The sequence below is a fragment of the Ovis canadensis genome, chromosome 15, assembly GCF_042477335.2.
Source record: "Ovis canadensis isolate MfBH-ARS-UI-01 breed Bighorn chromosome 15, ARS-UI_OviCan_v2, whole genome shotgun sequence".
NCBI lineage: Eukaryota > Metazoa > Chordata > Mammalia > Artiodactyla > Bovidae > Ovis > Ovis canadensis.
In genome coordinates, this window is record NC_091259.1 from 31,605,204 (window position 1) to 31,629,945 (window position 24,742).

Genomic DNA, 24,742 nt, shown 5'->3' on the forward strand with positions numbered 1-24,742 from the left:
CCTCATTACCTGTTTCTAGAGTGTTAACATCTGCTAGTTCTAGTTTTTTAATTTAGTTCCAGTCCCTTTCGTCCCCTAGAGGCTGGAGTAGATGATGCCGTCCGGGCCCTAACCACACTGACCTTAGTCTAGTTGTACTCTTGTTAATGTCTGTGGGTTACTCCAAGAGGCTAACACTCGTCGTGTTTTAGAGCATGCAAATTTTTTGTCTTTTGAAATTGTGTTTATTTATTAATTTCTGTGTGTGACGATTGCCCTGTGGCAATATTTTGCTGAGCCAAGCACAGTGGAGGTCTGCAAAGGGCCTCTGAATAAGGATATGGCATCATCTCACCATTAGCCGGGACGCCGGAAAAGTAACCACAGCCTCTCCAGGCCTCTATGCAGAATCCCTGCATGGTCACGAGAACCCAGAAGGCCTTTCACATTTGCTTTTAGGAGGTGAAAGAACTGAGCTCACTGCACCTCCCTTTTCTGTCTGGCAGGTGGTAGCTGAAAGGCTCTAGGAGCGTGGGTGGGGGACCCCACGCAGCATGAATGGGTTTGCATCACGGGCACCTCCTGCAGGGGAGTTAAGCCGCCAGTTTAACTGGTGAACTCTGTTCTTTAGCACTAGGTTACTTGCAACATGTATTTCCATGTTTGGGAAAATCCACCTGCAATATAGGAGACCCAGGTTCAATCCTTGGGTCAGGAAGATCCCCTGGAGAAGGGATAGGCTACCCACTCCAGGATTCATGCCTGGAGAATCCCATGGACAGAGGAGCCTGGTGGGCTACAGTCCATTGAGTCGCACAGAGTCGGACACGACTGAACAACTTAGCACGCACACACACAGCCAGCTACTTAGTAGCAGTATTGCCAAGAACAAAGAAAGGGGGTGATTCTTCCCAAAAAGGACATCCTAATTTTGTAAGTTGGAAGTAGTGGCCCTGGAAGCGGCAGTAACTGGAGCGTCCCTGCTGCTCCAGGAGCAGAACTGTGGTCCGGTCTCTACCTGCATAGGTGTCCCCGGGCTTCACGTCCACTGAGGCTCAGCTTCTTCCCAGGCTGAGCTCAGAAGGGTGGAGGGAGGTCTTCAGCAGCACATTCTTTTCATGCAACACTCCTAGCTCCTGACAGGCACTCAGGGAAGCTTATCTTTTTGAAATTTATTCAGAAATATTGCAGCACCAGCAGAAACTAAGTAGCTCAGTATAGGCATCCTGAGATATTGAACAAGGGCTAAATCTACTCTCTCAGCAGAGTCGGTTCCTGAATGAACCAGTTCTGGAAGGAGTCTGATAGAGTGGAGGGGGGATGGAGTTGTCAGTGAGGACTGACAGCTGTCCGCTCTGGGCCGACAGCTCAGCTCTGCCCTCAGAGCATCCAGAAGGCACAAGGGCACCTTCCTCCTGGATCTTTAACCCGGTCTTCAGGTGCCCACTCCTCTGGATTTTATCCATAAACAGAGGCTGGCTTAGTAACATCACAGAGAGGCAAGACCTCCTTCTGAGTGTCTACCCAGTAACTGGGGTTTGAGTACTGAATCTGAGTAACTGGGTCTTGAACTTCAAAGGTTGTAAGTGGTTTTCATTCATTGCCAGCCCAGCCTTCTTCAAGGTGAGAATTTTTATAGCAGCACGCTGTGTTTTAAAAGCCAGTGTTTAATATTTTTTTAAAAGAAGACCTCTAGATTTTGTTGTTTGTTATCTGCCAGTATGAAAATGGATGATTAACCAAGCAAGATTCCAAGAAGTCCTTTGGAAAATGGTGGGGTCAGTCCTTCATTCCAAGTCAGTCATGAGTAATGCAGCAGTAGGCATTGCTAGTGACAAGGAAAGTCAGTTTTCTCAATCACCTAATTAAGTTATGGTTTAAAGAATTAAAAAGCAAACCTCTTTTAGACAAAGAGAACATGGCACAATTTTAGAGTTGAACATGAATTAGAAAGCAAACCTCTTTTAGACACAGAAAGCATGGCACAGTTTTAGAGCTGAACGTGATTTTTTTTCTAGAACTTGAGCAGGGTGGGAGATGATTATACTCTCACTGAAGTTGATCGTTATGGTCTTCCCTCGCACCTCCATAGCCTTCCTAGGGTTGAAGTGAGGGTCTTGTTCAAAAGGTAACCTGTTGTGCCTAAACCCATCCTGAGGAAAGGTTACAGTTGGAAGGAAGATGCCAGCGTTTCCCACTGCCAGGACAAAACCCAATTACTGCTGCTAGGAAGTGAGGATAAGTTTTTGGAAGGACCTTCTCTGAGTTCTCCCTCCCATTCCTTGAAAGGCACAAAGGTTATCTGAACTTAAACAAGATCAGCCATCAGTTTAGCCGCAGGCTTATGCCAAGCCCAAGAACCAGGGGCATCTGAGGCTGGCTCATCTCACTCACAGACAGTGCATCCACCTCCTATGATATTGGGATACAGGTGCACAGGCTGCTTCTGGGGCCCTGTGGGCCCTGGGTACACCCTCAGGTCTGACGAAGAGACAGGTCAGGGTCAGCAGGAGCTGGCACCCTGGACAGAGTTGATGCTGCTGGCTCTCTGAGTTGGGAGGTGTAGGGAGAGCCATTTGCTCATCACTTGAAGTTACTTGAAATGTCTCAGTATTAGGGTTGCTTCATGATTCCTTAATGGTCTCCACCACATTCAGGGGCATGAGATGGGCAGGTGAAACTAGCCAGTACCACCAGTATCTCGAGGACTCCTGCTTTGGAGCCACCCAGTTAGAAAGCCTGGCTTACCTGTTGGGAGGTTCCTCTGTTTCTGTGAAGCCAATGAAAGCTGAGGCTCCAACAGGACAAATGAAACTCCAGCCTGGGAAGATGTCCCTGTTTCATGTATTTCGAGGCCTGGTGTCTGCATGCTGTCAGGAAGGCTCATAACCTCTGTTTGCCCCGGGAGGGGCTTCTTCCTTCTTAGAGCTACTAAAACCCTAAAGAAGTGACATGATAATTTCTTATGACTTTCCTCCATGGTTGAACCACACACCATCAGAATCTCGTTGCCTGAATGTTGCCTTTTCAATTGCTTCTGTACCAGGAAGTGAAATAGACATTTTCTTACAGGATATAAAGATTGCAAGTGAGTCTCTACTTTTTAAAATGGCATCTTGAAATTTGTTGTTTCATATTTTGCCCCTTAGATGCCACATGGCAAATATGTTAATGCATTGTAATGTATTGGGATTAAAGTATATAAAACCCCATCCCCTCAGCCAGAATAATATGGACAACTGTACATACAATTAAGCCAAGAAAATAAAAGAGAAAGAATGAGAAAAAGAGAGATATACACTTTTATCAGAATTAACCAGATTGTCAAGTAATGTTGAGTTAGTAGCCTGTCTTGCTCTGATTCCAGTGACATTGCTCTGGATGGTTTAATGAGGTAACCTCATCTAGAAGGTAAGAGAAAGACCTAACCATGAGCATCAAGACAGGGTTGGACATAGGGTGATGTTTTTCCAAATTTTTATCTGGCTCTCAAAGGGGCCTGTTTTCTGTGACTGTTGATGGAACAGCTTCTGAATAGTCGCCACTGAAAAACTAAAGATCCATTCAGTGTCCAAAATGTCTCAAATGCACCATTTCTTAAGCTTCACCATGCAGAGAGCTGGTGAGCATTACGTGGTTAGTCCCAGTCCCTTCAAAGTGCCCTGGCTCAGTGTTGATTTGCTTGGTCCTCCGCGCACACCGCAGCAGCCGGAGCATCACACTTCCTAGGGTTTGGAGCACAGCAGTGGCTGCCGTGACATCCAGATCCCAAACCATCCCGACCTTGCCCAGCCACAGCATTAAGGAAGACGACTGTTTCTGTTTTATTGGGACCTTAAAATCACACACATTTTGCAATACGTATGTGCCATCTGTGTAGGTGTCTGCCTAAATGTAAACACATGAAGAGGTAGGTAACGTCACGGCCAAGGTCATTTTCCCCTTTTCTGTTGGTTCGCCTTAAGCTGGGGGCCAGGTGTCTTTCCCTCCAGACATCTGATCCTGTGGAGACAGCTGCTGAACTGCCTGCGTGTTTTCACAGGGTTGGAGAGCCCTGCAGCTGTTCCTGGCCTGGTCCCTTCCTGAACCGCAGGGCTGGGTCGCCGCTCAGGCTCAGGGTTTGAAGTCAGAGCGTCCTGCTCTCTAAGGGGCTGTAGGCCACCTGTTCTCCTTCATGGAGTTCTTTTTCCCGCTGCAACTCACCTCAGCTTCTCCTACTGACACCCCTGGCTTGCCTCTTCCATTTTCCCCTTTAGTGTCCGTGTGCCTAGATGATCTTTCTTTTTTCATCTTCATTTTTCTTTCCTCAGCGGCTCCTGCTAGCTCTTCCACCCCTGTTCCGTTGTCTCATCTGGATAGTGAGTATCATTTCCATCTTCCATTTCCCTGCAGGTGGCTCTCTGCCAGCCACAGTGTGTCTGTCTGGCGTGATCTCCTCCACCAGGTGATAATTCCACTCTGTTGGTGGAGGGCAGCGCTGGGTTTTAGAGGAGCAAATGAGATGAGACGTAGGCATAGGGCTGCTCAGATACGGAGAGGGGAGTGCAGCTCTCCCCCCAGGAGGAGGTGCGTGGAAAGCATTGCTCTGGACAGAAAATCTCGCAGGCAGGCTCCCCAAGGCTATGGCCGCCCCAGCCCGGGCCTCCAGATTTGTAGTCAGCTGATTATTTAGAGAAGCCAAATGATTTTGCCAAGAAAAATGTCAATTCCACAGGGTCATAAGAAATGTTTGGGGTGTTATGTTTTCACCCGGCATTTTAATTGGCACAGTTGGGTTCAGACGTTGAAATTAGAGAGCAAGGCCTGTAGCTTTTGCTGTCTCCATAACTGCATACATTTCTTGTAAATATTTGTGGGAGAAGAAACAGTGCCTGCTTGCAGATGTGCCTGGCAGAAGGCATTAGACAAATTATTTAACCTTTTACAAGGGAGCCTTGCTTTTCTTCTAAAACAGGAGAAGTCATCACACCCCGCTCCCAAATAACAACAAACCTAGGGTTGATCAAGCTGTTTGCCACCCGGGAGCACTGTCACTAAGCCTGGCAGTGGTGTCACCTGGTCAGCCTCCGGCTTTGTCACTGTGTCTGAGCCTCTCTCATTTACCACCTCGTTTCACTTGGCTGCCCTGTCCTGCTGTTCCCCTGAGTCCTCGGGGGTGGGAGCACCCCAGGCCTCCCACTGCTTGCAGCGATGAACGCAGTGCTCCTAGGGGAAAGAGCAGGGAGACAGCAGCTGAACAAGACCCAGGGTGGCATGGCAGCCAGTGCTCAGCGCGGTCAGTGCAGCAGGCAAGGCCGCTCAGCTGGCCGTATCCCCCCGGCACATCAGAAGCCCTGCACTCGGGAGCAGCCTCGGGAGTGACCGGAGCCCCAAGCCAGAGCCCTTTGTGGCATCTGTCTGACTTGAAAACAGCCCCCTGCTCTTGCACTGCTTGCCAGGCAGTGGACTTGAACAGTAAGAATTCAGCCACCAGGTTCAGCTCCAAGCTCTCCTGATTTGGCATGCAGTTCCCTGACCTTGAATGAGTCACCCCACCTCTCTGAACCTCAGACTCCTTATCTCCTGCTTACTTTGTAGGTATTTATGAAAATCAGAGTTTAAGTAGGAGAAATACAAGATACAATGCCCAGCATGCAGTAGGTGGAATTCGTAGTAAGAATAAATAAGAGTTACATTATTACTTGCCATCTGAGAGTAATTTGTCAGCAAAACCTCTGGTAATCTATTTAAAATATCTACATTCATACTGATAAACCAGGGAAGAAGGAAATGAGAGCATACCTCCTTTACCATCTCTTTTTTTTCTATAACAAGGTCTTAATATGTATAATACACACATACATGTATGTATCAGTAAATTTAATTTATCTCTATTCTCTTTCACCTTTCTGTGCCCTTTCCATCCTTCATGTTTCCATAGCAACCTGGCCTCTTCCTGCTCTTACAACCACCGAAGCATCTAGTGAGTAGAGAGCTTAGCTGCCCTGGGCCTGACTGCTGCTTGTGTAGAGTGGACTCTTGGGTCCCAGTGCTGCCCCAGCCCCCTGAGTGTTGAAAGCAACAGTTGTGCATGCTTGGAGGCTCCTCTCCTGGTGTGGGTCCCTAAGCATGCTGTCTGCCCGGCCAAGAGAGCAGAGCTAGCATCACCGGAAGATGGGTGACTCTTGAAGAGAGCTGTGTGCACAAGGAGACCTTTCCAAACTTACCTGCAAGTCTAAAAACAGAAAAGGGTTAGAGAAATGCTGAGAAGACAAAAGGAGAGCATCTCTTCCCAGCTTTCATTGTCTCTCCACCACAGAGGTGTGCGCACACACAGATACACACACAGAGACACTGACACACAGGCACAAACACATGCACACAGACACATGCACACACAGACACACTGACACGTGCACAGACAGATACACAGGCACACATGCAGAGACACAGACACACGTGCACACACAGACACATGCACACAGACATATGCACACACAGAGACACTGACACACGTGCACAGACAGATGCACACACAGGCACACATGCAGAGACACACACAGACACACGTGCACACACAGACACAAACATGCACACAGACACATGCACACACAGACACACTGACACACGTGCACAGACAGATGCACACACAGGCACACATGCAGAGACACACACAGACACGTGCACACACAGACACAAACACATGCACATAGACATATGCACACACAGAGACACTGACACACGTGCACAGACAGATGCACACACAGGCACACATGCAGAGAGACACAGACACACGTGCACGCACAGACACAAACACATGCACACAGACACATGCACACAGACACACTGACACACGTGCACAGATAGATACACAGGCACACATGCAGAGACACACAGACACACACAGGCACGCACACAGAGACACACACATGCATACACACACACACAGAGACACAGACACACCCAGAGAGACACAGACACACAGAGGACCCCACACACACAGAAACACACTCACAGAGAAACGCACACACAGAGACACACACATGCTCACACACGCATTAAAACAGAATACCTGAAAGACTGAAAATAAGGGGAGGAACAGGAGAGGCTGGCTGCCTGGGGAGAGGGAGCGGTGAGGCAGGAGGGAGCCTCTGCTCCTTGACCACACGCCCTCGTTTGCTCCCGCAGAGAGAGGACCACCTCCCTCGTGCTAGAAAAATTGTGGCTTGAGAAAGCACCACCAGGCTCTCTCAAGTTTGTGTGTTGAGAGTCCAGTTGAAAGTTCTGGAATCCATCTCCTAATGGTGGAGTCAGGGCCAAACTGTCCCATCTTTCCCGTCGTGGAAAACATCACACTTCATCACAACCTGAAACGTTCCGAACTCATCTTTGTGATGCTCTAATGAAGTGCATTTGTGTGTTAGGCCTGAAAGCCCTAACAAGCCAACTGGAGCATGTGTGTGTGTGTATGTGTGTCCATAGTTGTATGTGAGTTTTAGATTTTATATTTCTGAGTACACAGGGAAAATGGCATGCATCCCATTAAAGGCAGTCAGAGCAGAAGGCAGAAAGCAAGAATGCAAAATATGGCTCCCACTCCACTCTGTGGGCCAGGGTTTCTGATGCATAATTGAACAGAGAAGAAAAGAGTTCCTGCGTGTTGCATGAAATGGTTCTTTTTTCTCCCGCAGAACATAGCTTAGAGTCTGCTTTCTTGGTGTTCCCTCCGTATGTGTGCTGCAGTGAATTTTAATTCCTGATGCTTTTGAGGTTTCGTTTTGTCAGCAGAGCAGGCAGGCGACAATGAGCTGCGCTCGCATGGGTTTAATTCAAGTGATGGGTTCCTTTGCATTTGGAAAAGGAATGAGACTAACAGCACCCTTTCTCCTGCTAACAGTGATGCCCCAATCCTTTGCATCTTGGGCGCAGTATGTATGCCGTGCCGAGCGTAGCGGGAAAAGGCCACACAATGTCCTTGTACAACTCGGGTTGTATTTAAGATGTCTCACTGTAGGTTGGTCTTCTCTGGAAGTAAAACACAATCTTGGATCCAGTTTTTTGTTATGGAGGAATTAAGTGTCTCTCCCCTGATGTAGGTTTCATTTTAAAATATCAAGCATGTCTGCCCACAGATCAAATGATGAGTAGTGACATCCAAAGAGAAGAAAGTTTGAGTCTCCTTTATTTTGAACCACTTGACTACTGACCCAAATTGTAAGTCCCAGTGGTTACTGGGAGAATAGAAAGACAGACTTGGTTGAGCAGCAGCCCGTGTTGAGCAGCAGCCCGTGTTGAGCGTGAATGTCTTTCTAAACTGCAAGGCAGAATGTAGCACGTGTGAACTACAGTGGGGCGAACAGCAGAGTAGCTAGAAGCATCCAAAAATCTGCCCATTATCGGTCAATAGGGGTGAATATAAACAGTGTCTTTCTCTTTTTGCTTTCTGTGTGTATGTGTGTATGGATCCATTTATGAGTGAATGAAAGTACTCTGCTGGCTCAGACGGCGAAGAAACTGCCTGCAATGCAGGAAACCTGGACTTGATCCCTGGGTCAGGAAGATTCCCTGGAGAAGGGAATGGCTACCCACTCCAATGTTCTTGCCTGGAGAATTCCATGGGCAGAGGAGCCTGGCAGGCTATAGGCCATGGGGTCGCAAAGAGTTGGACACGACTGAGTGACTAACACTTTCACTTTCAAATAGAAAAAGGAGAAACTGCTCAGTTGTGTATAATTCCTGCAGACACCCGTGGCTGGAACATGCCGGATCCTATGCAGCGTCAGACAATGAGAAGCGAACGCTGTACCAGCCCACAGTGGCGAGGGCCCTCACTTGATTGAAGCATTTCTCTCGAATCACTTTTAAACAGTGGTGTGCTTTGGGCAGAAACGAATCTTCACCTTGCCTCTCTGTCCGGTTAGCTTCTACTAGTGACAGCCAAACGCCCCTTGGCCTGTGCAAGTGAAGATGGGGAACCCAAAAGGCCTTTACAAGAAACACAGTCACACAGTGAAAACTCAGATGGAAATAGAACACAGGTCAGAAGGGAATGTAGGCATACCCAAAGAAGAAAACTGCTTTTCATTGTAGAAGTCACATTCATGTCTTATCCGTTCACTGCAAGTCTAAAGAGATGACTGTATCCATAGCAAGCGTGTGTCTAATGTCCAACTCTCAGCCCGTTGGGCCAGCGGTTCAGTTTCTGCTGTTGACAGAGCTCTGACCTCAACCCCCAGAAGGAAACCTATTCCCTTTCCTCACTGGCCTCTTTTTTTTATTATTATTATTTTGCTAGAATCTTTATTAGACTGCTTCATGGTTCTTTCCTTTTTTATTTTTTACTGACTATAGTTGCTATACAATATTATAAATTACAGGTGTACAGTAGAATGACTCACAATTTCAAAGGTTATACGCCATTTGTAGTTATCGTAAAATATTGTCTCTATTTCCTGTGTTGTACAGTATACCCTTGTAGCTTGTTTTAAACCAAATAGTTGGTACTTGTTCCTCACTGGTAACCCTTATGCTAAGTGAAATAAATCAGACAGAATAGGACAAATACTGTATGATGTCACGTGTATGGAGAATCTAAAAAACACAGCAAACTAGTGACGATGGCAGAAGAGAAGCAGACTCACAGATGCAGGGAACAAAATAGTGGCCCCTCCTCTTAGATGTGTCCTGATCAGGGTGTGTCTGGCAGCCATTGGGTAACCTGAGTAGATGAACAGAGAAGGAAGATGAGATTCCTGGCCACCTTCTCTGCCTGCACCCAGCAGACTTCCCTCGGTCCACAGCCCCCTCCTCATCGCTCCAAAGGAAACATGAAATGACGTTTCTCAATGTAATATGATATTTTATTCTTCCAGGGCACCCAATCATGCGACTCTTCCTTCCTGACCATGCTCTGTTTCATTGCCCTTGCTTCCCAAGGATGCCGAGACATTTCTGGAATCTGTGAAGAATAACTTGCCTTTTTCTTCTCCTTCAGCAGTCTCCTGGATTGACTTTGGCATCCGGGTCCTGGCAGAGACAACTCCCCATTTCAAAACAAGTGTCCATGCTCCTTGGTGTGGTATTAATATGCAGTGTTGCAGCTGTATCTAATGCTTATCGGTGTTGTTGTTAACCAAATGCTCTTTATGATTTAATAGTCTTCTATTTCTGGGCAGTTTTACTGCCCTCCCAATGTTTCTTATATATGCTGCTAATTTAATTTAATTTCTCCTTTTATTTAGTCTGTGATTTTGTTGTTGATTTTTCTCCCTGCCCATTGTTTACATCAGTTTTTAATTTTTTTTGTATTTTCCATGTGATCTCCTCCACTTTCCTTTCAACCAATCATGTGCGTGCGTATCATGTGACTTTGTCATGTGGCTTGCATGGTGCTGATGATGTCGTCCACGCTGGTGAACAGAAGGTAAAACTCTTTGTTCTGAATCATGAAATAAATCTGGGACCACAGCCTGGCACATAGGGCCCACTCATTTCTTCCTGTCTCGGATTTCCTAAGCGAACTCATTTAAGAGATTTCCTCTTGTTCTCAATGCACGTCCAAAATTCATCAACCTTTGGAGCCTTTAGATGACAATTTGATACCAAGACAGCCTTCAATTTAATGTGTTGCTTCAAGAAATCTGGCTACAGTAAAATCACTTTAACCACAGCCGAATTTGCCCCCTTGAATTTTTACCAGATAGTTCATAAACTTTATTTCCCAGAAAGTAATGTTGTAAGTGAGCTTTATAGCGTAGTTATCTCACTTTATCCAGTAGTTCTCCAAAGCACAGTTGTTATAAAATGTCACATTTCCATGAAAACATAACATTGAACACCTACAGAGAGAAATGTGTCCATCACAAAGGTTGTATTTGCTTGAAACCAGTGAGAGTGTTTCATAAAATTCATGCAGATTGAGGACTTTCTGAAATGAGAGATTTAAGAATTTGGAATTAGAGCAGTTGGCTGTAATGGCCAAGATATCACTTTGCAAGTGACCTGCCACCTGCCCCAGGCAGGAGGAAAGAAAAATCAAAGCAAAAGTCATTTAACAATTACCATGACTGAAGATCGCCATGTAATCCGAAAGCATACCATTGACCCTTGCAGCGAAGGAAATAAACTTATAGCCTAATTAAGCTCAAAGGAGTGACAAAATCATTCGTTAATATTGTGACTGTCACAATCCTGTAAATGCATTTCTTGCTTACCATGACCGTGACAGGAAAATGAAGCCTCTGCTCACAGCTCCGCCCGAGTAAAGTCAAACACCCATTCAAACCTGCCCTGGGAGTCACATGCGTGCCCTTCCCTCCTAACTGGAAATGTGTACTTCACATCACAACCTGAGACACATATAGGCTGCGATGATCACAAAAGCGAAACTAACACCAGTAACCCCCCAGGGTGCCCGTGCATGCGAGGGGTCCCCGGCGACCTCGATTCTCGGAGAGCTGATTGGGCGACATCCACACGAACAAGACCATCAGCCGCTCGTCTGCATGTGCCCTGTCCCTGGTCTGCCCCGTGTCCCGTGCGCCCCACGTGTGTGAACCCTGTATGTGGCACCTGTCACCCTGCACACTGACCCGTGTGAGGACTTGAGCTCTCTGGGCATGGCCACAGAGCCCCAAGTCAGTCCCATTTACAGTCAGACTCCTGGACAGGATCTTGGTTGGGAGGGTCCTCATTTTCAAACAAGAGGATGTTCAGCATTTACATCATATGAAATAAAGGAGGGATGTCCCCGAAGCTTCCCAAGTGGGCTCTGGGAAAGAATCTGCCTGCCAATGCAGGAGCCGCCAGTTCGATCTCTGGGTCGGGAAGATCCCCTGGAGGAAGAAATGGCAATCCACTCCAGTATTCTTGCCTGAGAAATCCCATGGACAGAGGAGCCTGGTGGTCTACATTCCACAGGGTCTCAAAAAGTCAGACAAAACTGGCCACACATGCATGGTACCAGGTGTGGTCCCCAAGTCAGGGAACCTCTGTTATGCTAAGAACTTGGACCTAGCTTTAAAAATTACCTTGATCTGTGAATCTTAAGGCAGAAGAAAAAATGCTGGGAGCCTACAATTGTCTAAACTCCCAGTCCCACTCCAAAAATGTGGTTTCAAGGGAGAAAGGCACTTTTCAGACTTGAGATGACTGCTCAGATGCTGAACCTTCCCCCTGGAAGCTGAAGTATGAGCAGATAACTGGATTGAAACCTTAGTTTCTTCTTTAAACCCAAGTTTAGTCATTTCTGTGCAATGCTGTGATTCAGAATGAAGCACAAGATAGAAGCTAATTCACACCTCTGAGGAGCTGTCTCTTGCAGACATTTTAAGCGAGGCTAGAAATGCTTGAAGGTGTTCCTTGCAGCTGCCCTAGAAACACACCTTAGCTGTGGTCTTAGCTGTCAGTAGAAAATGTGGCCAGTACTAAAACACTGGGAGACTGTGGAATTCCGAAGCGTGATCACCCCCTCATCAAATCACTCCTCTTCTGCCTTTTGCAAGGGGGGCAGGCAGAGGACTGTTACTCAGATGAGCAAGACACAGCCGGAAATGGCCCTTAGTAATAGAATGGAAGGGAATGGAGAGGCTGGAGCAAATAAAATTCACAGGGGAGAGAAATAAAACTTAGTTAGGGATGGTTCCTCTAGGCTTAAGCAAGGCTTTCAGGTGAGTTAGGCCTAATGAAAATGGTTTAGTGAGCAATGGGTAGGTTGTACACCCACAAATGATGAAACTCAGTGTCCACTACCCTCCACCACCACCCCGCCAAATTGCCTAGGATGTGTTTAATGTATGCTGGATGTTCTGTGCACCTTCAGTTTCTGTCCAGAAGAGGAGAGATGAACACGCATTGAGCACCAGCCCTGGGTCACATGGACCCTGAGCCCACAGAGCTCTGCAGGCAGGGTCCATGACAGGGAAGCGCAGACGCATGGCCCAAGGGCGCAGGCATGGGTTTGCTGGAATCAAAACTTTGAGCCCCCGATGTCAAAGTTTATTTCTGCTACCACGGCATCACATAACTGCAGGGCCTGCTTCCTCTGGTGACTCCATCAGCTACCGAGGACTCTGTGTAAATGGGACTCCCCTCCCCACCAGCATGCGTGTGATGAGACGCCCCCTGCACCCTCCCCGCCCTCCCGTCCGCGTGCAGCATGTTTGAGCATGGATCCCTCCCCACCATTTATAATGATCTTTTTTTCTTTAGCTACTGACACTGACTCGTACTAGGAAATGCTGATTCTGATGAACTAAACTCTTTTAACACCCACTCTTCCTTCTTAGATTGAAAACATCACTAACCATCCCTTCCACCCCCTCCTTTATTTTTTACAGCTGTGTGTCTGGATTGCCACGGTCTCTGGCAGGTCGACATAGACTTTTCACGAGGGGTTCTGTTCTAATTGCCTTTATTCCCAAGGATTCCCTGCACTGGTGGTTACCAGGGTAGAAAGCTAGCGTGAAGGGACCAAGTCAGTGACGTATATCAGCCCGAATCCCGTGGGCAGAGACTGGGGTCCATGGAAAGTGCCCATTTCCCTGGGGTTTACCAGGAGGAGGGTTGAAACCTCCCAGGAGCCTCATGCTTCTTCATAACTCACCTAACGTCCAGGAACTAATGTTGGAGATGTTCACAACCCCCGCCCCCCTTGTGGCCTCGGAGGCAGGAGCCGAGTTAATTGGTGGTGATGGCAGTTATTTCTGTCTTTAACTTCCTCAGCCTGGATCTGCCTCATAACCACAAGCCATACCTTCGTGGTCATATTTTCTTTTTAGGATGATGAAACAAAGATAATTGATCAATTAATCTGTTGGTGTTTTCATGACACCCACGAGAAGGGATTTGGTATTTCTGTGGTTCGGTCCATCAGAGTTCATTTATCACTGTTTAACTTGCCCTCGGTAGCGCCAAGCCTCCCCACCCTGCCCCCAGCACTCATCCACAGTTCCTGAGAAAACTCACGCTGGAAAGCTTTGTGGACTGGGTGCCTCCGTGAGCATGGCCTCAGAAAGCCAAGCATCTTTTCTCTGTAGAAACAAGGGAGCTGGCCACACCCATGACCCCTCATTCTGTACCCCAGCACGCCTCAGAGCCAGGGACGAGGATGATGAAGGGTCAGGTCACACTAGCGCAGTGAATCCTTGACAATTAGGAGAAAAGTGTTCAGGAGAAAAAGAGCGCTTTCCTCTGAAGGCCTGGTTTGGGGGAGCGGTGCTTGAGACAAATCGGTGCCTGCCCAAGCACTGCCAGCCACTCTTCGGGTATAAGAAAACCACCTCTGACTAGAATGGCCAGGTCTGCTGCCAAAGCACCATCAGGGAGGTTCTGAGGCTCCAGGATTGTGTGTGGTATAGATCACATTGTTCTGTTTGACATTAGGGCTAAGAGGTTGGTCTGAGGAAGGAGAATTAGTGGTCTAATAATTAATCCTGATTCCCTTTGGTAATTTGCTGATCCCCCTAAGGCCCACTCAAACTTCTGACCTCTTGGTGTAATTTTGAATATTCCTGAGTTGGAAAAATCAAAGAGGTGCATCAGATCAGCTGCATCATACGTTTTGGACTTCTTAAAACCAACACTTTAAAATCACTTATAAGAAATAATCAGTAAGGGGGAAGAGGCATTAGGATAAACGGAGCAAATAGTATTGTTAATGCCAGGCAATCTTATTTGATAGTAAAAGGTTCTAATGCAGGCCCTATGCCCATTATTGGGTTTTCTCAGAAGCCCCTGTGGGGTCCTGATGAGAGAGAAAGCAAAGGCAGTGAAGAGGGAACCCAGGTCCAGCCTGTCTCAGGGAGGCCTGTCAGCCAATTAGCGTTCCATTCAGAATGCACAACTCTCGGTTCTTGAGCTCTTTGAGTGAGAAGTAGAATATTGTTTTCCTTCCAAAATTCACAATTGCTGTTCAGAGGCCCTGGGCTTGCTAGAATTTTTGTTGTGGGATTCAGATATCCAGCAGTAGTTTGCTGATCCCAAGGCTTCTGCTGACTCGGGGAAAGACATGAAGCTGACTCTGATTTTAGGGCCCAGTAGCACCGTAATTATAAAGAAGAACCTACAATCTGCATGGCCAGAAATACACATCTCAATTATGGTTTCTAAGGGGAATTTATAGGACCTGCCAGGAATATTTTTGACTGTATGTGGTCTCTCTGGTACATTCTTTCTTTTTTTTTCCTTGCATACATGATTTGCATTCTTCTAGAAAATACCAGAATTGCCTGATATTTTATGTTTGTTATCGACAAGGTTTATTTTTACGAATACCACTGTTTTAGTCTTTACATAAAATATTTGGGGAGAAAAATTTGACTCACGGTTAAAGCTAAACTCAGAGGGTATAATTAACCCCAGGGGTTTTCTCAGAGCCACCTGCCGATTGCTGCTGAATTGCAAACCAACATTTACAAATAATTACAATATTGGTTTTGCTGAAATTACCCATAATGATTTCAATCAGAGCATCCATCTCGGAACAGAGTGCATGTTGCTGCTGCTGCTGCTGCTGCTGCTGCTGCTGCTGCTGCTGCTGCTGCTATGTTGGGACCCTCTAAATAATTTCCTCTCTTAATGTGTTCAATAAAGCAGCCAGCCTCCTGAATGCAGGCCCGTTTCTTTGGTGTCCCTCATCAGGCAGGGCTGGAACATTCTCTTTGCAGAGAGCTTAGGAAATAATTTCTTTCACCCCATTTCTAATCTTTAAAAATATTGGCTCCCAGTGAACATTTGAAGACGAATAAGGCAACTGATTAAACAAATATCACTCTTTCCACATCTGTGTGTACTGACAGCAATTGCATGGCCATAAAGTTAGTCATAATCTCTATGATATTAGTCCAATAGGATCTGCCTTTAGAAACACCATCATAGGAAAAATTAGATTTCTGTACAAGGGCCCCACAATTCAAAGAATTGAATAAGAATTGAGTAAGGTTTTTCACTTAGCAAACAAAATCTTGTTTTAATCACCATTGAAACTCAAATGCCTAATGGACTACATGGTACCTAGTAGATGCTGAATGTGCATTTGGTGAATAAATCATCTTTAAAGCACTCTAAATGATATAATATAGGAACGTCCCTGTCGGTCCAGTGGTTAAGACTCCGTGCTTCCACGGCAGGGTTAGATCTAACCACATTAGATCCCTGGTCAGGGAGCCGAGATCCCACGGGCCGTGTGGTATAGCCAAAAAGTAAAAAAATACATACATGATATGATATGATATAAAATGTCTTGAATTCTATGAGAAAGCAATACATATCAGAGTTCCATGGTAGTCACTCAAATAAAATGATGGCAAATTATAGTGTTCTAACTTCTGTAGGTGTTAGAATTGTGTTCCATGGTATAGTTTTGAGTGATTTCTCTGTGATTCCGTCTATATTTTTTTTCTGAAGCAAATCCAAACATAAGAGCAGGTCATTAGGGCTTTTGGTTTTCACAAGGTTTCCTTGGCGAGATTTTTGTTCACATATCTTTGAAGGCTCTTAAGGTCTGTTTTTTCAAAGACAGGAATTTTTGAAATGACTTTTTATTTGTAGAAAAATGGGCAGTTTTGTGGCAAAGAGATATGGAACTGTTTATCTTGGGGCGCATTTCCCTAAAATTGACTGTGCATCCCAGATTTGGTGTCCTGTTTTACAGTATCGTGAACACAGCCAGGGTGCTCTGAGAGCTCATCCTAGCACAGCGACCCTTACAGTGATGTCAGAATAAGAAGGAACCCTTGGGGGCATCTGGTGTTTTGCAAACCTGGAGACTGAGGCGGTGACCTGGCCAAGGCACTAAACCTCTGGGCTCTGCTGTGGCCTCTGTAGCATTCAGTTCTAAAGGTATCTTCACGGCAGCAGAGCAGCCCCTGTGGAATAATCTCTGTTTCCCTTCCTGGGAGGTCTCGGGGGAGCGACAGGTCCTTGCCTGGTGGGTGTGTTGGAAGGGCCACTGATGCCACCTTCTCTCCCTCTTCAGGCACAGAGATCATTAATCACAGAGTCAGTGTTGCAGTTCTGAATCCAGAAAGTTATTGCAATTGATGTGAGTCTTCATTCAGTCCAGGGTTACCAACGTCCCGTTTCACCCGGGACTAAGGGTTTGTCCAGGGTGAGGAACTTGCAGTGCTAGCGCCTGGAAAGCCACGGGCTGACCAGCATGCGGGGCCACCCCCGTTCAGTGAGGGAGTAGGGTTTGTCTTGTTCTTCCGCACCTCCTGCTTCATTGCTCAGCATTGGTGAATCTACACAGACTTCCTTCCCTACTCTAAAATAGATTTCACTTGGAGTTTCTTTTTAGCACTGGATATGTCTGATGGGGCATAAGGCATAATTAATTATTGTCTAAGGTGTATAATGGTCCAAAAGAATTAGAAAAGCGTGCACACTTAGACATTATCTAAACAGAATTTCCAAGTATTTTCCGCTGAGTAATTGCTGCTGGTGGCTAGACAGTGGTGTAAAAACAAGACAAGTCTATCTGAAGCCCATTTATCTTTTTGTTTTTCTTTTTCCGTAGTCACTGATTAAAGGAAGCCAGTCATAAGCACAACTTTTCGTAAATACTTTATCCCACAGGCATTAAGATTACACAGCCTCCCTGTTGCTGCTTTTTGTAGCCCCATGGCCAGTACAGGGGCACCTTGCAATCCTGTTAATTGAGCTTCCAGGGGGTGTGCCAGGGGCCCGCCGAGTAGCAGGGCTCTCGTCAGTTTTGCCTCTGGTTCCTCCTGGTCTCAAAGGGAAAAGCAGCCCCCGCGGCCATCGTGAGGTTCCCAGCGCAACTGAGTGAGTTGGGTGGGGTGGGCTGGCCTTACCAAGCAACATACTTGTGGGTGATGAGGTCCAAAGCCTGGTGACAAGCCTCCCCCGGCTCTTCTGTCCCATGTCTGAGATTCTGTCTTCCAGAGAACAAGCCAGGACCACCCACCCAGAAGGTAACTGTTTTATAGGCTTTGCAAATCTTCTGTCTGAGGTCATGAAATACTTACAAGAGATGGTTTCCACCAGAAGTGCCAGGGTCCCAGGTGTTTGAAATCTTCATTTTAACTTTTTATAACAGATGTTCTGTCATCTCATGGCTTTCAACATATACTAATGAAATAGTTTCTCTTGAAATAAATTAGCATTTTACAGGAGAACCATCCCAGCCCTCAGAATTGGTCACATACAAGCTCATCTTTCTTCTCAACCTGGATTCACAGTGTTACTGCAAAAAATAGAGAAACATCGACTTTTTTTCTGTTGAGAAATGCTGAAGACATTTTTTTCCCCTCTCTCTTCTCACAAAAGACTTTAATGAACGTTCCATTAATACAAGGCACCAAGGATTATCACCAAGGCAGTTGAGCCATAAGTGCAGAATGCTTACAGGAAACTTGCCTATGGCAAATCGTGCTTTACTTAATCACAACTGGAAACCTGTTATTTTTTTTTAATGACTCTAAGTCATAAAATTTAATTCATGCAAAAGCTGCTCACAACCCCTCGAATAGATCATATATCCCAGGGATAAAATAATAGGCTGCTTTGAAAACTTATTTTATGGGTATTTTTCTCCTTAAATGCCTATATTTTCCCATATTTCAGGCTGTTTCTTAAAATGTACCAGGTTTATATAAAAGTTAAATCTGCAGTTGTAGGAGCAGCTACCAGAAAATGCAAGCACTAGGAAGAGACAGACCAAAAAAAAAAAAAATCCTCTCTTTAAAATGGTGAAAGGACTATACTAGGAGGGAGGGTGGTTTCCCAGAACATTTTCAAAAGGCATTCTCAGTTTGGGTTAAGACTGAGGCATCTAACTGGAATTTAAAGTTTTACATGTTTTGCTTTAGAACCATTTGAATTGCTGAGAAATCAAGAGTCCAGCCCCACTCCATCACTGCATCTCATTTTGATGGACTGGATTTTCATTGTGTGGATGAAAATGTTATGTGAATTCCCTGGCTGTTTCAGGGGAACCCAGCGCACCTAAGCTCGAAGGACAGATGGGAGAGGATGGAAACTCTATTAAGGTGAAGGTGATCAAGCAAGACGACGGCGGCTCCCCCATCCGACACTACCTGGTCAAATACCGAGCGGTGAGTAACCTCCTTCCCGGGTTTCTTGCAACCCACAACCCTAACACCCGCCCTGCTGGACCAACAGTGTCTTTAGAGCAAGGGGGCAGGGCAGCCCATGTGCCCAGCAGGTGGCTCATGGGCCCAGGTTAGGGTTTTTTTTTTTTTGTTTTGTTTTTTTGTTGTTTTTTGTTTTTTGTTTTTCCCCAGATGATTACTAGAATTTTATTAGCCAAGGGAAAGCAGCTGGAAGAGAAATAGCAAACAAAAAAAAATACATCTTAAGGATCCTTAAGTACATATTTATAATTTAAGTATCGTATTTTAAAAGGCCGTAGTCCATCAGTTCATTAAATGCACCAGGTTAGGGTTTTAAATTCAAAGACTGACTTACAGCCTTTAGGTCATATCCACACTGAGACCATTTTATTTTATTTTTTTCAATTCTCTATTTTTTTAATGATGTATAGTTGATTTACAATGTTGTGTTAATTACTTCTGTACAGCAAAGTGATTCGGTTATACATATATACATTCCTTTTTTATATTCTTTTCTATATGGCTTATCATATGGTGTTGAATATAGTTCACTGTGCTATATATGGGGCCTCCCCAGTGGCTCAGTGGCAAACAATCAGCCTGCAACACAGAAGATGCGCAGGAAACAAGGGTGGTTCAACCCTCGGGTTGGGAACAGCTCCTGGAGTAGAAAATGGCAACCCACTCCAGGATTCTTGCCTGGAAAATTCCAGGGACAAAGGAGCCTGGCAGACTGCAGTCCACTGCAGTCACAAAGAGTGGGACATCACTGAGCATGCATGCACACACGTGCGATACATAGAATGCACACACACACTGCGACCATTATAAAACCTCTAGAATGATTTTGGAAATGATAAACCCACCCATGACTGAGTTTTCTGCTTCCTAGGTTTTTCTGCAAAGTTATTTTCCCAGCATTCAGTACTTTTTTTGCAAATAACAGACTGATACCTTGGAACACACTTGGATAAAGTGCCTTATGGGCCAAGCATGTGGGCCCGTGATCACATGCATTTTCTCCCCCCAAGAACCCTAAGAAGTTGGTCTCAACAGTTATCCTCACTTTACAGAGGAAGTGAATGAGGTTTATGCAGTTAGTGACCATGTAACTCACACAGTCAGGCAGCCAGGGTTTGAATCTAAGTCTGTCTGACTGAAGAGACGGGGGTCTAAGCCCCCTGGCCTGGGCTGCCTCAGCTCCTAAACCGTCTCCTTCCCTCAGCTTCCCCCCACTCTAGTGTAGCCCACTCGACCTGTGGTTGTGCCGCTACCCATGAGCTTGGCCCTAGCCTTTTCTCTTCCTGGTTTGCCCACTGCCCATCAGAGATTTCTGACATTCCACCTTTCATCCCCAGCACCCAAACTGAAAATCACCCCTCTTTTTTTTTGGTCTTAGAATGATACTTGGCCATCACCAACCATAACCGATTGCTGGGAGATTTAGAGACAGCATCTGAGCGTTGCAAATAGCCTCTTGCTAGGATTTCTTAACAGTAGAAAATAACCTGAGTAGAGTTTTCTTTCTTCAAATAGCACCCAAGAAAGGCTTTTTCCAAAAAGTTTGACTTAACTCCATCTCTGCCTTTTGATCAACCCCTACTGATCAAAGCCCTAACCTGGTGGGAGCCCTAACCTGGTTAGGTTTGCAGAGAGTCAGTACAGCACAGGGCCCCCCACCCCACCCTGGGAACACCTCCTAGCTGCTGGGCCACCTGTCAGCCACTCAGCCCCCTCCTACTTCATTGCGAAGCTGGGTTGGAGCCTGATAGGGGGTTAGGAACCTCAGTTGACTTCTGTATGGCCCGGCCCAGAGGCATCACTGGCTGAGAGGTCCCTGTAACTTCCTCGATGTGGAATAGGATACAAGTACCAAGTAGATGGCCCCATGGAAACCGCTGGAAGCGGACAGTGTGGTGGGGGGATGCCTCTGGCATTTGTTGGGCTGATGAGGCCCAGACAGACATGGAATCCAATTCCAACCTTACCACTTAGTAGCCGGTACCCCGAGTAGGTCACCCAATGGTCCGTCACCTCCATTTCTCCATTGGTAAAAGGGGGATGGCTTATCAAGTTGTTGTAAAGCTTGGTTATTAGAGTACAAGCAAAGAACCTGAGACATGCCTGACACTGGGAAAACTCTATACTCGGTAACTAATAACCACTGCCACCATGCAGGCTGGGTCAGGAAATACCTCCGTGCAAGGCCCCATCGGATGTCAATGTTCAGGAGGGTCATTCTGGCAGTGCTGGGCAGGTCTGCTTTAAAAAGACAGCTGGGCAAAACACTGGGATATGTTAGGCTTTGACAACCTTAACCATCCTCTCTCTTTCACTTCGAAATCCCAACTGTTGCTAAATATTTTGATTATTATACATTATTAATATTTATTATGTAACATAATATTTGCTTTAGATTCTGTCTGTCTCTTTTGCAATGATGTTTGCCAAGGAAAGAAGCCTTTCAGAGAAAGAAGACAAAAGACAAAGAGCTGAATTTCTTTGTTTTACGTTAAAATGGGACACATGCTGTCTCTCGCAGGAGCTAACTTAGAGCCCTGTGAAGGTAGTCTGGCTTTCTATTAGACTCAGAGGTTGTGAGCCCCTCTTCCAGCATTTCCCCACACTATCATGCCCACGACACGTGTGCTATCACGACCCTAGAGGCATCTCTCTGGCTGATACAAAGCATTTTGCCTGGAAGATGGCTGGCTTTCCTGTAATGTCACTTCCTCCAGCCTCAGCCATAGGCTAGCTCACCTTCCAGAGGACACTGCTAGTGTGTTCTGCTCTTCTCAGGAGCAGCCCATCATCCAGTAGACATGTGTCAAGCCCTCTCACCCAGAACAAATTCACCGGCAGATGTGTAGGATAGGACTGGAAAGAACGTTCGAGCAAAGGGGGGCCCCTCTAACTCCAGCTTTGTGCCTGAAATTATGTCCTGGGAGTGCTCTGCTGGCCACTGCAGGCCGTGACAGCAGCCCCTCCAGCAACACCCCCAGCTGCAGCCTCAGAGACCAGCCCACACTGCATGGAATAGAGAGACCCTGTTCCCTGCAGCATATGTGTGTTGCGCTCCCTCCTGTGCGAGGATACATCCCCACTTGGGCCCAGAGGCACTTTCCCGCAACTCGATTGCCTCTGTGGCTTTGGGAAGTCACCTGTTCTCTCCCCCCGTTCCCCACCATCAGCTTTAGTGAGGGCCTGGCCTAAGCCCTCGCAGGTTTGTTGTGGGGATGCAATGAGAAAATGTGCAGAAAGCCTTCAGCCCAGGCCCTGGCATACAGCGGGTGCTCTGTAACTGATAGTTGTTAATGCTTTTAATAAAAGTGGAATCTGTGCTGTGTCCCCGTGTCAGAGAGGTGAGCACACGCCTGAGTGTGACCCACATTCTAAAACAGGACAAGAGTCACAGTTGTGGGATCATCCTCTACGTCACCGTTAGGATAGGGCTTCCCGCCTGCCAGTGGAAGGAGGCCTAAGAACCTCAGGTTCGATCCCTGGGTCAGGAAGATCCCCTGGAGGAGGGCATGGCAACCCATTCCAGTATTCTTGCCTGGAGAATCCTATGGACAGAGGAGCCTGGGAGGCTCCAGTCCGTAGGGTTGCAAAGAGTCAGACACCACTGAGTGGCTGAGCAGACATGCGTCCTTACAATATGTGCCAGCATTCCAGAGCGTAGCCTGGGTCCCTGCACGCCCTCAAGGTAATGGATGGGGCATTAAAGGGTTGGCCCCATGCCACACTGGGAATCTGCCACTGTTCTTATTTGCAAGCCCCCAAGGTTGACCTTCTGACCTGCGGGATCATTTACCTTCAGATTTTTCAAGCTGGTAATAAAAACTATGCCCGATATCTCTGGTTTTTATTTTCATTTTGCCCCAGTATTTAGTGACTCCCTCACATTCCTCCTGTTGGCTGGTCTTACCAGCTGTTTCACCTAAAGCTTGCTGGTGTCTCGTATCTTTCTTGCCGGTTTCTCCCAGAAGCTCTCCTCCGAGTGGAAACCAGAGATCAGGCTCCCATCTGGCAGTGACCACATCATGCTCAAGTCCCTGGACTGGAATGCTGAGTACGAGGTCTATGTGGTGGCCGAGAACCAGCAGGGCAAGTCCAAGGCAGCGCACTTTGTGTTCAGGACCTCGGCCCAGCCCACAGCCATCCCAGGTATGACCCCTCTGCTTTCTGTGAGTTTCTTGCTTTGAATTAATGCACAAGCACCGCACCTCCTAATGTGCCTGAATAGCCCCTGACAACTCGCTTGCTTACAGCCATCCTCATGATTGGTTGCCCATGCAGAGCTTAGTTTTGCTTTGTACTGAGCTGTGCAGTAGGTTGAGCTGGACTGGACCCCCAGGAAGGCTTGGGCAAGCATCCTGGGTGAAGGTCCTGTGCCGTCCATCAGCCTTGGAGGACTGATGGTAAGCCAGTCCGTGGGAACCCCTCAGGTGGGAAAGGCCCCAGCTCTAGCCAAGCTTTGGATGCTGATTGAGGAAGGATCCTTTTCTGAGATCTTATCTGCTATCTACCATTTCATACAAGGCCCACGAACCTGTTTTTAAGCGCTTTCTGTCTGATGCTTGCTTACCTGCACCACCGTGGTCCAAATTCTCTTCTCTGTGGGGAGCCCAAGAGAAGGAACAGATGGTGCCCAGTCAGTTAAAAATCCCCTCTGCCAAGGGCCTCACAATTGAAACAAAGATTAAATGGAGCCACTTGAAAAAGATCAAGTGGAGAACGTAGGTGCTGGAAACCCCTATCTGTGAAAGGCAGTCCAGTTTGCTAGAGACTAGGATGGGAGATGCATCCCTTCCAAGAGATGCAGATCCATCTCTAGGGATCCGGGACCAACTCAAGTGCGGGAATAAAGTGAGAGTTCTGCTTCCTGGCCCAGCTACCTTGCTGCTGATGGCCAGACTCCTCATTGACCAAACCCCATGGAGCAGAAAGAGATCTTCATCATCCCTCTCTGCTTTCCTGACCAGCCACATACTGACCACAAGCAGGAGAGGTGGGCACAGAACATACAACTGCAGCTTAGTAGAGGGAGCCCCAAAAACTCTGGGCAGCATCCAAGTTTGATCGGAAGATGCCCCAACCTCCTGGCGGCCTTCCTTTGGCCGCCATCCTGTCTGTCCTGTCCAGAGTGCTTGCCCCCTAGCTCTCAGCTCAGTGGTCATGATCGCTCATCCCAGGGGGAGAGAGGCCAGAAGGGACATGTCACAGTAGTGACACAGGGCTGTGTGTGTGGCAGTGGGTTAGTTGAGCAGCCGCAAAATGAGATCAGTGTGTGATCCCCCGATGGTTGGTTGTGCGTGAGTGTGTGTGTGTGTCTGAGAGACGTGTGCAGGCCCCCAGGGAGTTGGCGGCCACAGATGAGACGCATCCATGGTCCTCCCCTCCATGTTGGCAGGGAGACCCCTCAGCACAGGCTAGGGCGGGCGTGTCTCTGCAGACACTGGCCACGTGGTCAGTGATGATGCCGTGGTATCTGGTGTGACTGCAAACGATGGTCTCCTCACTGATGCGCAGGCTCTCCGAACAGAGGTGCCCTGTCTGTCCTCTGCCCTTTCTGTCTCTGCATTCTTGGGTCAGTTTTTCCCTGATATCGACAGTCTGGTGGGCGTGTCCAGATCCGCTCGGCTCTTACAGGGCACTTAGGAGCTGGGGGAGTGAGAAGCCCGAGTGAT

At 47.0% G+C, this 24,742-nt stretch overlaps 1 protein-coding gene across 18 annotated transcripts in view; it reads left to right on the forward strand.

Moving 5' to 3' along the window:
• The window catches only part of NCAM1 (neural cell adhesion molecule 1), a 368,148-nt gene that overhangs the window by 326,312 nt on the left and 17,094 nt on the right, over positions 1–24,742 (forward strand). For 7 of the 18 annotated variants that reach the window (XM_069555046.1, XM_069555048.1, XM_069555050.1 and 4 more), the window contains 4 exons: positions 4,290–4,337; positions 5,900–5,941; positions 18,910–19,034; positions 23,042–23,219. In XM_069555046.1, coding sequence (XP_069411147.1) covers positions 4,290–4,337; positions 5,900–5,941; positions 18,910–19,034; positions 23,042–23,219 — 393 coding nt within the window. Of the gene's footprint in view, positions 1–4,289; positions 4,338–5,899; positions 5,942–18,909; positions 19,035–23,038; positions 23,220–24,742 lie in introns of all 18 variants that reach the window. The other 11 variants (XM_069555054.1, XM_069555062.1, XM_069555052.1 and 8 more) reach the window with 4 other exon arrangements.